Here is a 12657-nt window from a genome sequence, read left to right on the forward strand (position 1 = left end):
GGTGATCTACATGGCAGCTGACCTGCCTACTGCTTCCCTGAGCAGTGTACTTTGTCAGTCAGCCTGTTCTGCTACCCACTCTTTCTCTGGTGAATCTTCTCACTGCCCCTGCAACTCTGGACTGTACCCCAGTTCTGTATGCATAAATAAATAAATCTTTTTAAAAAAATAAGAGGTAGAGTGAAAAGTATGAACACTCAATGAAACCACTGAAAAGCAAACTGTACACTGTAAAACAGTATCTCTTCATAATGGATGCATTTAGCATTAAATTTGGAATTAGTGGTAGATGGAAAATAAAGTTTGAAAAATAGATTGGTGTTTCAACTAATTACATATTACAGAATTTGTCCAAAGTTGTATAAAGCTGCTTTTCAGTTGAACACCAAACAGGTATTTCTCCTGACAGTGAATCTTAGAATTATATAGTTCTATCTTGAAAAACAAAATTTTACATTCAAACCTCAATAAAATCACAACTACTGCTAGACCTGACGGTCCCTTAGTAAACAACAGAACATATCACATCTCATAATACACTTAAGAGAATCTGCAAATGAGATTAATAAACACAAACCACCAGTACTGAAAATACTTTCAGATGACAGGGAAAAATCAAGGTCATATTTAATTTCATTGTTTTAATTATTAGGAAACTTACTTACCAAAAAATATACATAATTGGGAATCACTAAAAAGCTATTAAAGTTGCAAAAGTAGAAAAAGTAGGAAAAGCAGAAAATTAAAACTACAAATATAAAAATTGAGTACATTTGTATTCCCACATGCACTGCAACATTGCTTTGTTCTCTCGCCAGTCTCATGTCAAAGGTCACTGAGAGCAGAGCAGTCTATTAATCTATCTGTGAGGTAGATAGAAGGACAAAGTGAGGAGGTTAGGAACTATTTTCAGGTCTACAAAAATTAGCATTACTGAGAGTAGGCTATATAAGAATAGAATAAAAAGTAAATTCAAGAGGAAGCTCAATTTATAAATTTATATTACTGAGGCCAAAACATGCTACATGTTTACAGAATGAACAAATTGAATGAAGAACAGAAAGACAAAAATGAACTTTCTATGAGAGTTTATATCTTAAATCTGTGAATTACAAGAATATATATGCATTTGTCAATACTCATTTAATTCTACATAAATTCTGTAAATTTATTGTATATAAATTATATCTCAGTTCAAAAGTTCCCTAGAATTAAAAGTCATTATTATTAAAATAAGAAATTACCATTTAGAGCCAGCTAGCCAACCAGAACAAACTAGATGTAATACTTTCTTGCAATACTAAAAATACTATCTCTTCCATAATTTCAAAATTAGCAAACAGATATAATGCTACTAAAAAAAACACTTCATCTTTTCAAGCATTTCAACCAAAATCCAGAGGGAAAGTGTGTAATAGTAGCTGCCACATGTCTAAAATAAGGAACAAGGGCAATCTCTTTTAAGGAGGTGGGATTTAGGGCTTTTTGAAGCTGCAAGTATATCACACTACATAAAAGTGTGAAGAAACATGGAACATACTAGCAGAAAGAAGAATAGAAAGGCAAAATAAGTTCCTTCGCGTTGCATTCAAGTGAGCTCATATATTTTAAAATCTATCAGCACAGCTAGGGCTCATTTTAACATCTCCTTGAGTACTGATTCCTAAATCTGAGATGGTATGGGTGTATTAAAATCACCTACAGCATTTTTCTCTAAACCATAGAACACTTGATCCCTTTTCCTTTCCTAAGCTTTATGTTTTCTTAAGAACCCCACAATTCCCTTCAGTAGAAAACTACTACCCCCCCCAAAAAAAACAAAAAACAAAAACAAAAAACACTTCACTAATAACAGCCAAAGACATCCCTTTAGAATTGGTAGCTGAAAATGATCAACTGTTAAACACTAACCTAACAGGAAGCTTTATCTTATTTTTTGAATTGTACTATTTTTCATTGATGTAACACTGGACTATAACATTGTATGATTTAAGGATCCCTACCACTTGAGATGTTTGCTGCCACACTACACCTACCATCACAGCACCCATGATCCTTCACTATAGTTCTCTGGGCTTCCTCCCCACACTTTACTTTCTACCCTTCACTCTCTCCGGTAGTGTCAATTCTATAGTCAGACTTTAGGGTTTGTTTTCATGTAGTCATATCTGTTCCTTTGTTTCGTGTCTCTATATCACACAGATAGGTGAACATATCCAAGGTCTTTCTTCTTCTGACTTATTTCACTTAGCTTAATCCTCACCAATTCCATCCATGTTGTGGTTGTAGCATATGTCAAGATTTCAACTATTTCATTTTTTAATGCTTGAATAGTACATCTGATCTACCACATCTTTAGCTATCCATCTTTCATTTAACAGTTAGGTTATACCATAGCTTGGGTATTGTAAATAGTTATACAGTGAGCATAGGCTAGCACACAGCCCTTCAAACGAGTGCTTCTTCTACTTTTTGGGTAGATACCTGAGTGGGATTGTTGGATCACATGGTATGTCTGTTTTTAATATTTTAATATTTAATACTATTATTTTGTATAGGGTCTTTATCAGCCAACATTCCCACTAATAATGTACAGAGTTGCATTTTCTCTACATTCTTGCCAACACATTTTTTTCTGATCTTTCTGATGTGAACAACTATATGAGTTCTTTAGAGATCTTGGATAGTAAACTCTTAGAGTGCATGATATGCACATATTTTCTATCATTCAGAGTGTTGGGGACCGAGGCCGGCATCTGGCGTCTGTCAGCAGTCATAAAAAGGTGAAATGGAGTCCGGATAGAGAAAAACATCCGGGTTGTAAAAGGCATGTGGGAAAAACTCCCTGCCCCCACCTTTTCCTTCTCCTCTTTCTTTTCTCGCCCACTTTCGCCCCTCGCGAGACCAACTGCCGTCAAAACATTGCTGCATGTCTATTGTCCATTGGCTTTCTCCCTTCCCGACTTCTGCATCCCCCACCTCTTGTATTTTATATAAACTAGATAAAAAACAAAATAAAGAATTCTCTCTCTCTCTCTTTGTTCTGCTACACGCGTGTGACTGTTTCTTTTGTTCGCCGGACCTGGGGCCCCAACTCCCTGGCCTTGCAAGGCCCCCCGCACAGAGGTAGGCTTTTCATTTTAATAATAGTTTCTATTGCTGTGCACAGCTTTAAATTTGATATAGTCTCATTTGCTTCTTTTTGATTTTGTTGCCCTTGCTGCTGGAGCTGAATAACCAAAGACATCACTGACTTTTTTCTAATTTCTTTTCAAATAGGAATATGTTCTTCACTAGTAAATCTTTAAACTCTGCTAGTATTAAATATGTGCTAGGTACAATGATCAAAATACAGCCAATAAGGACAGTAAATTGTCCAAGAGAAAGGGCATTTGGGCTGTCTCCATAGCTTACCTACTGTAAATCAATTTCCCATTTTTATTGTGTGGTTCTACATACCTAGCATAACTACTATACTATGTTCAATGTTGGTGACCCTACACATTTCCAAAAGGCTTTGTGTATATAATTAAGGTTAAGACATTGAGATAAGACTGTTTGAATTAGAGTGGGTATGAAATGCAAGGAATAGCATTCATAGAAGAAAATAAGGGAAAAGACTTATGAAAATCTAAATGTACAGGAGGCAGAGACTGGAGTGTGTATGGGTCAAGAATGTCAAGAATTGGTAGCAATCTAGAGAAACTAGGAGACAGATATGAAAAAAAGTACTCTTGGAAAATCCTGAAAAAAATTAACCCTGCCAACACCTTGAATCAGGACTTCTGACCTCCAGAACTGTTATGTTAAATTGGTCAAGCTTGTGGCAATTTGATATAGCAGTCCTGGGAAACTAATAAAGCCTCTTATTTTAAATCAATGTCCATTCTTCAGTTAATATTTCACTATTTCATCTGTTTTCCACCAAATTTCCTCTGAAATGTCCCATTAATATTTGATCATCAGTTACCTTACTTTTTAAAAGCATGATTAACGTTGCTTTACTAAATATATTATATCCATCAATACAAATCTAGCTATAATTCTAATATGGATTATTCTTATTCTATTCTATTGTAAGATCCTTGAAGTCAGAAATGACATCTTAAGTGTAACTGTTGTCATTTCTCTCACCTAATATAAAGCTATATACAATGCATGATTTAGTAACTTCCTTTTTGATGAAATAAGACTATCTAAAAACTTTGTTATCAGGTAAACCATTTTAGAATATGAGTGGCATCATTTAGAAACATACATATTTCCCTGCCATTAAAAGCTGAAGGCTAATCTTACCCACATACTTGTTTCCTATTGTTTTACAAAATACTTACTGTTAATGGACTTAAAATCTAACAATACTCAGAATACATGCAGAATCACAGCAGTTAGAAGGGGCACCATGAAACAAGGCATCAGCAAAAAAGTAAATGCTTTATAGGATGAATTATGTTTACAAAAAAAAGTTCATTACATAATACATTTTTAACAAGTTTTACAATTACATAAGGAAAAATGGCATTAAACAAAATATCTAAGTTTAAACATACCTGTGTTCGCAAAATTTCACTTTTTGACAATTGCATATCTCCAGTCAGTTCTTTCACAACGATGCCCAATGGTTCTAGACGTTTGCTGAAATAATTTGTCATTTCAGCTGCCAAGGCTTTCATTGGAGCAACATATACAATCTGCACCAAAGAAACACTAGCTTGATGAATGGCAAAAACTACAATGTCATTTGTTCTATAGTAGACAATACAACTTATTGTGAAATATGATTCCAGCCACTTCAAGTGAAAAATCTTAATAGTGATATATGAAAAGTACTTATCTTCATTGGAAAAGTGTACAGCTGTTTAAAGAACAATGAAATTTGTTTATACCACCCCATCACTTTGAAAATTGGTTCTGCTTCAAAGCTAAATGCATTTTCATAGCTTTCTATGGGAACAATGGGGTTTTCATAACACAAATAGGGTTTGCCTTACTAGCAATGAAGTAAATCAAGCAGCATTTCTTACATGCCTTCATGTACACTCTTTATAAGCTTCCAGATTTCATAAACATTTATAACTGCAAAATAATTTTAATTGCACATATAAAAAGCTGTTGTCTGTTTTGTTAATTTCCTACCTTAAATTCATTCTTTTTGATAACACCTTGCTCAAAGTGTTGGCGGACTTCATGCAAAATTGTAAGCATTGCAATGTTGGTCTTTCCAGCTCCAGTAGGGGCACAGATAAGCATGTTCTCGTTGGTGTTGTAGGCAGTTTCAAACACAATCGACTGGATTCTATTGAGTCTCTTCATTCCTTTAAAAGCCAGCTGTCCAATCTAAAAAGAGATGTGACTCATAATAACAAAAATTTGAAAGACCCACATAAAAGATTAATTCAAATATTTACTATTTTTGGTTAAAAAAAATAGTAACTTGTTTATAGACCCTCAAAGTACCCTAATTTTAAACTGACATACATGCAATTAAGAACTCAGAGATCTTGCACAAATCATGTTAGAACTGCTTACTAAATTTGAAATTATGAGACTGTATTGTATTTTTGTGCACAATCCTAAAAATGATAAATTAATAATATAAGACAAAATAGGTTTCTTTTGAATTAATATGGTAATCTAGTTTACTCAGATTGGAGATGCCCAATTAAAGTGCAAAAATAGAAATTTCTTTGAATATAAGTCAGTTTTCGGGATGTTACAGATTTTTAAAAACCTACTTTTGGAATAGGCAGCCATAATAGTAGCCATTGTGTTAGTATGGCTAACAGTAGCCATTAAAGATTGTATTATTCAGTCTTAAACTTCATAGAACATACACAATTGCAAACACCTTGTTATAGCAATAGTTCCTTATTTCATCTTTAAAACAATCTTATAGAATAGGTACCACTGCTATGTCCTTGTAATAGAGAAGAAAATTAAGACAGAATGGTTGAATAAACTGTTCCTATATATAAAAAAAAAAGGCTAGAAATTAAAACCACAATGTCTAAGAGTAGATAAAACACTGGGTAGGTATAATCACAGGAAACTGCAATAGCGATACTGATATCTTTAACAAATAGATTTCCAAGCCAAGAATATTACTTTGGATAAAGGTTATCATTTTATAATGATGAAAAGGTCAACTGGACAATAAGAAATAACAGTCCTAATAGTTTTTATACCTAATAATGAATCTTCAAAATATACTAACCAAAAATTGATGGCATCCAAAGGGAATCAGGCAAGTCTACAATTATACTCAGACATTTCAATATCCCTCTCCTTGTGACTAGAACAAAATAGTATGAAAAACAACAAGGCTACAATAGACTTGAACAACACTATCTTCCCATTTGATCTAACTAACATTTTATTTAAAAATAAAAGAAAATCCATTTTCTTCAATTGCTTGTGGAACATTTAAGATACACTATATTCTGGGTCATTAAATAAATATAAGTAAGATAAAAACAGCATAATTCATTCAAAGTATGTTCTCTGATCACAATGAAATTAAATTAGAAATCTTTAATTGAAATAGCTTAAAAATATGAAAATATTTGGAATTAGCAACATGCTTCTAAATAAACATGGATGAAAGAAGCCAAAGGGAAATTAATAATTTAAATTTTTTTAACTGATGGAAAACAAATGCTCAATATGTTGGTTGTGGGTTCAGCAAGCAATACTCAGGGTTAACTGTATAGTATCAATCACCTTTACAATAAAAGGAGGATTCCAAATGAGTAAAAGTCTCTTCCAAAATAAAAGTATCAGAAAAAGGAACAATTTAAACAAAAATAAACAGAATAACAGTACAATAAAGATCAAAGTTGGTATTAATGAACGGAACACTGAAAAGCATACCTTTTGAAATGATCAATAAAACTAATCTCTAGCCATATTAATCAGGAAAAAAAAATAGAGAAGACACAATTGCCACTGTGAAGAATGAGAATAGTGGCATTCCTACAGAAGCTATAGATCTTAAAAGTATAACAAGGGAATATTATAAATAATGTTATGCCAATAAATTTGACCACTGAAAAGATTCAAATTATGAAAGTTCACCCAAGAAGGAAAAAATGCAACTTAACCTTATGTCTGTTAAATACATTAGAGGTGAGATTAAAATCATTCCCACAGAACCCTCCCTGGTGGCGCAGCGGGTTGAGGCACAGCACTGAGAAGCTGGAGCCACTTCCGCATGAGTTTGATCTCCATGAGTTTGATCTCCGCCCATGGCATGGCAGCCCTCTCCTGGCCCGCCGGCTACTCCCCTCAGCAGTGTGCTTCGTCGATCTGCCTGTTATGCTCCCCATTTTGTCTCTGGTGAATCCTCTCACCCTCCACATCTCTGGCTTATACCCCAGTTCTGTATGAATAAATAACCTTTTTTTTTTTTTAAAAAAAAACCATTCCCGCAAAGAAAACTTCAGACCCATGTAGGTTCCTTGGTAAATTTTACCTAACAGTTAAGGAGGAATTACTACACTTCTACGTTAAGTCTCCTTAAAGGGGAAGGTGCCCTTCTTTGCTCCTAGGTTAGAGATATGGCTTACAATGGTAAGGGGAACTGAAGAAAGCAGTCTCAAGACAGAACTTTAAAAGACAAATTTTTGGCTGCACAACTTAAAGAAGTTCCACTTTGATAAAACATTTTGTGCAACTGGGTCTCTACAACACAACCACAACAATTCATCAAGTGAATCTTCAAGTGAATTGTTGTTCATTACTCTGAAACACTTTCACTGACAGGCAGTGCCAATAGTCATATTCACAGCACACAAGAATATACCTGGCATGTCTTAACCTCAGTTAAAGGTTTGATATGTCTGGGTCTGGTTTTTTTGTCTCTAGACAGAACCACCATGGTTAAGTAAGTTTCATAAAACTAGTATTACATTTAAGTGTATAACCTTCAGAGGTTTAAAGCTACAGTAAAATTGGAGGTTCAGGATTTGGCATTTTTTATAAATTTAATATATTATTTTCATAGGGTGATGAACCCATCCTAAAATGTGTAGATTAACATGTGTAGTTTAAAAATGAAAAATGCCATAATTTGTGTTTTTGAAGCAAACTGTTGCGTCTCCCTTACAAACAGCTACACTTTTTTTTTTTTTAAGATTTATTTATTTGTGCATACAGAACTGGGGTACAGGCCAGAGACTCGGGGTGGCGAAAGACTTCACCAGAGACAGAGTGGGGAGCAGAACAGGCAGATCAACGAAGTACACTGCTGAGGGTGCAGCGGGCGGGTCAGGAGAGGTCTGCCACACCATGTGGTTACCTCCGGGGCAGGTGGGAATCGAACTCATGCGGAAGTGGTTTCAGCTTCTTAGTGCAGTGCTTTAACCCACTGCGCCACCAGGGAGGGCCAAACAGCTACACTTTTAATCACAGCAATAAAATAAAGGAGTGTCTTAAGTTCTGTTTAATCCTACAAAGAAAATGTCATTTTCAGTTTCTTGACTGATAAGTATGGTTAATAACGGTTTGAGTACTGAGTTGAAATGTTAGATAACTTCCACAAGTTTGCTTGAAATCTTTAAGAGGGTAAGGTAAATCCACACTTGCATGACCAAGTTCACAAAATGTTACAGAGAGCAATTTTTTTTTTTTTTTTTTTTCACTGAAGATCTGGGAAATAGACCAGCGGTGCAGTGGGTGAGAAGATGTACCAGAGACAAAGTGGGGAGCTGAGCAGGCAGATCTGCTAAAATACACTGCTAAGGAGAGCAATAGGTTAGACAAGAGAGGTATGCTGCATCATGTGTATTAGCTCCCTGGATGGGAATCAAACTAAGGCTGTAGCCTTGATAGCACTGAGACTTAACCCTAAATTAACAAGGAGGTTCCTTCTTAATGTTTTTTATAGTTTATGACATTAAAGTTTCCAAAAATAATTAAATAAAACAAGGATGTCATTTTGTTAACTACACCTCCTTAAACATGGAAACTTCATCATTAGTAGAATCCTCAACTGTACTATTTGAGAAGATATTTTTACTTACATATAACCTAACAATATTTCAATAATTTATTATAAGTTCAAGTTAAGAAATCATAGGAAAAACATGTTACATAAATGAAAGTATTAATGACTAAGACTGGTATGTGTTCCAATGTATAACATAACAGAACAGGAATTTAGAAATACCTATTTTAATGGTGCCTTTTAAACTTTATAGTATTTCAAACACACATTTTTTTTCCATTTTAATATAATAGTTTATTTTTACATCATTTGGTGCCTTTGTCCATCTCAGTTGTAATCCCCATGGGCTTCCCAGCACCAAATCACCCATGTGCCATCACCATAGTCCAGTGCACTCCCCCCAACCACCATTTTTTAACCCCATTCCCTATTCCACCTCAGTAAAATGTCTCTAGTATATAGTTGTTCATTATTTTTATTTTCAACCCCTGGTCCTTTATACTCCTGCTATGAGTGAAACCATCCAATATTTTTCTTTTTCTTTCTGGCTTATTTCATTAAACATGATCCTTTCTAGCTCCATCCATGTTGCTGAAAAATGCATAGTCTATCTTTTTGATTGCTGAGTAATATTCCATTATATATAAGCACCACATCTTTTTAATCTGATCATCTACTTTTTGGCATTTGTGTTGATTCCATGTAATTCTGATTGTAAATAAAGTAGCAATAAACATGGGGATGCAAATGTCTTTTAGAATCAGTGTTTTTGTATCTTTTGTGTAGATACCGAGGCGTGGGATTGCTGGGTCATATGGAAGCTCCATTTTTAGCAGTTTGAGAAACTTCTAAACAGCTTTCCATAGTAGTTGTGCCAGTTTGCATTCCCACCAGCAGTGCTGGAGAGTTCCCTTTTCTCCATATCCTCGCCAGTATTTGTTGTTGTTAGTTGTTAAGCACATACTTTAACAGCATTAAATCATTTCCATTAAATAGGTAAATGCTGTAGCAGTTGTATATTTATGAGGGAAACAAGCATTAAACTGGATTTATAAATTGTTTCCTTACATTTAAATTTACAGTTTCTATTTCCACAGGAAGGCAAAATAAAAGATTTATTCAGAAGCATGGTAGAGACTAGAAATTTCTAGGACTTAGGAAAGATATTACAGGAAGGCCTAGAGAAAAGTTTACCTTGAAACAAATATAATTAGATTGACTGCAGATTTCTCAAAAATAAAAAGAAAAGCAGATGATATAAAAATGTTTAGTGTGCTAAGATAGAATGTGATATAATAATATATTTAATGTGCTAAGAGATCACTACTGTCAACTTAGAATTCTACTACCAGCAAAAATACCTTTCAAGAATAATGGTAAAAGAAAGGCATTATAGGTTCACTTAAATTAAAAGTTTTTGTCACTACCCAATTCTCACTTTAGAAAATTTAGGCAGTAAAATGTCATAGAACATGAAGCACTTGGATGAACTAAAAAGCAAAATATAAAGAAAAATCTAGATATCTACTAACCATAAAGTAAAGTAACCATAATATTACCTAATTTAAAAGCTAAAACTATAGGGAACTAAAATACTTGAGGAACCTTATCAAATAAATTAGGAAATTAGTGACGTATTTAAAAGGTGGCATTCTATACTTATAAAATACTAACAGTAACATAGACCAATGTTACCTTGAGTAAATAAAAGTTTTAACACCTACTTTTGTAATATTTTTAAGTACACTCAATGCTCAAACAAGACCAAACAAAAAAAGAACAAGGTATCTGACTTGGGAGTCTATAAAATTTTAATGGTCAATTCTGTTCTTTTGACAATAATCTTGGCATTATTGACTTTCTGGCGGTTTCTTGTTTTGAGAGACTGTCATGTATACTGTAGAATATTCAACAGCAACCTGGTTTTCTAGGGAACTTAAGAAAGTAAAAGAGAAGGAGAATGAGATAAGGAAGAATGGTAAGAGAAAAGAAGGGAAAAAAAAAAAACAAGAAAAGAAACAGGGATATAGGGGTTAAATTAGAGGAAAAAAATCTCATGTCATTATTTGAAACTATACATCCAGCTGGACACATTCTTGAATGTTTTAGTTTAAAACAAACAAATTGTCTTCTTTGTTAAGCTGTTTTGACTTTGTATTCCCTACTTCCAACTGAATGAGTCCTGACTAATACTGAAATCTATTTTTTTAGATTATTGTCTTTCAAAGAAAATGTATAAACCCATTTAGTAGCTTTAACAGCATTTTTGCCATTTAAATTTTTTTAGATTCTGCTTCATTTTGCAATCGAATTACTAACGTGCTTTAAGAAGAAAATAAAATTTATCTGAAAATTTATTTTATGAAGAGGGCATAAAAATATTTTATGGAGGGTTCTGTAGGACTACTAGGGAAAGAAACAATTACCCTCAAGTGTATTTTCCCTGATACATATAGACTGGTATAAAGAATATGCAAGTCAATAGAAGCAACTATTAAACTAACATCAACATCTATATTTTTTCTAGAGGTCTATATGACTGCTTACTCTTCTTCATTATGTAAAGAAATTATATCAGTAAGTTTACTTATACTGCCACATTGCATTTGATGGTATTATTTCCTAATTATTGTTACTTACGCTATTGAAAATTAGCACCACAAAGAGAAATCTCTACATACTACCAGGCTGGTTTGACAGTAGTATATAATATATAAAATTAAAATGGCTGGGATAAAAATGAAAAATAATGACAACATGAGATGTTGGCACATATGTGGGAAAACTATCACACTGAACTGGTGGTCAGAATATAAGGTACTTTAGAAAAAAAATACGGTAGTTTCTTAGAAAAGTAAACATGAAACTACACTATGACCCAGAAAATGTAATCTTGGCCATTTATCTGAGAAAAATAAAAACTCTCAATACCCAAATTCACAAATTAAAAAGTCCTAACACCCATATGATTGCACTAGGAGACAAGACCTTTGGAGAATTACTTAAGACTAAATGAGATCAATATTGGTAGAACCATGTATTATGAGCTTGGTTTCCTTAAAAGAAAAGGAAGAGACACAGAGGTTTCTCTGTGAAAAGCAGATGAAGTCACCAGGACACAGTGAGAAAGTGGCTGTCTGCCAGGTAGGAAGGAGGCTTCACTAGAAAACCAAATCTGTTGGCACCTTAATTTAGGACTTTTAGTTTAACTTTTAACCATAAGAAATTGTTTCAAAGTAATAAAAGCAAAGAAGTATGAAAGTACATGTCCACATACCCACAAATACTGATGTTATAAATCTACATTTTATAAAACAAAACCCACATAATGTATAGAAATGAATTAATTTTGGTTTTTGCTGTTCTTTTTGTTTGTCTGTTTTATTTGCTATATCTGAATGATGAAGTATGACTCAAATACATATAAATAAAACAATTTCATTTTGGAAATGGAAAAGATTAACTTTATAATATGCAACTTTAAATAAAGAAGTATTTTGAGATAAAGCAGATTTTAACAAATGCTGAGTGGAGACAAAGGGGATATGGATACTATTATCCATGCAATTTTTCCATAGCTTTGAAAGTTATTCAAAGTTTAAAAGTTGAGAGTAAATAGTTTAGAGTTTGATCCTCACCCCAAATAATATTCTATTTTCTAATATGCTGACCATTTGCTATATCAACACATCAATTTCTTAAAAACATTTTTT

General features: G+C 33.5%; 1 protein-coding gene across 1 annotated transcript in view; it reads right to left on the minus strand.

Annotated features, from left to right (window-relative positions):
• ASCC3 (activating signal cointegrator 1 complex subunit 3) overlaps positions 1–12657 on the minus strand; it is a 232059-nt gene that overhangs the window by 172828 nt on the left and 46574 nt on the right. Inside the window, exons 9-10 of the mRNA XM_004673727.2 lie at positions 5137–5337; positions 4551–4691 (exon numbers count right to left, since the gene is read on the minus strand). Coding sequence (XP_004673784.1) covers positions 4551–4691; positions 5137–5337 — 342 coding nt within the window. The remainder of the gene's footprint in view (positions 1–4550; positions 4692–5136; positions 5338–12657) is intronic.

This window comes from Condylura cristata, unplaced genomic scaffold (genome assembly GCF_000260355.1).
Source record: "Condylura cristata isolate star-nosed mole 26May11 unplaced genomic scaffold, ConCri1.0 scaffold00001, whole genome shotgun sequence".
Classification (NCBI taxonomy): Eukaryota; Metazoa; Chordata; class Mammalia; order Eulipotyphla; family Talpidae; genus Condylura; species Condylura cristata.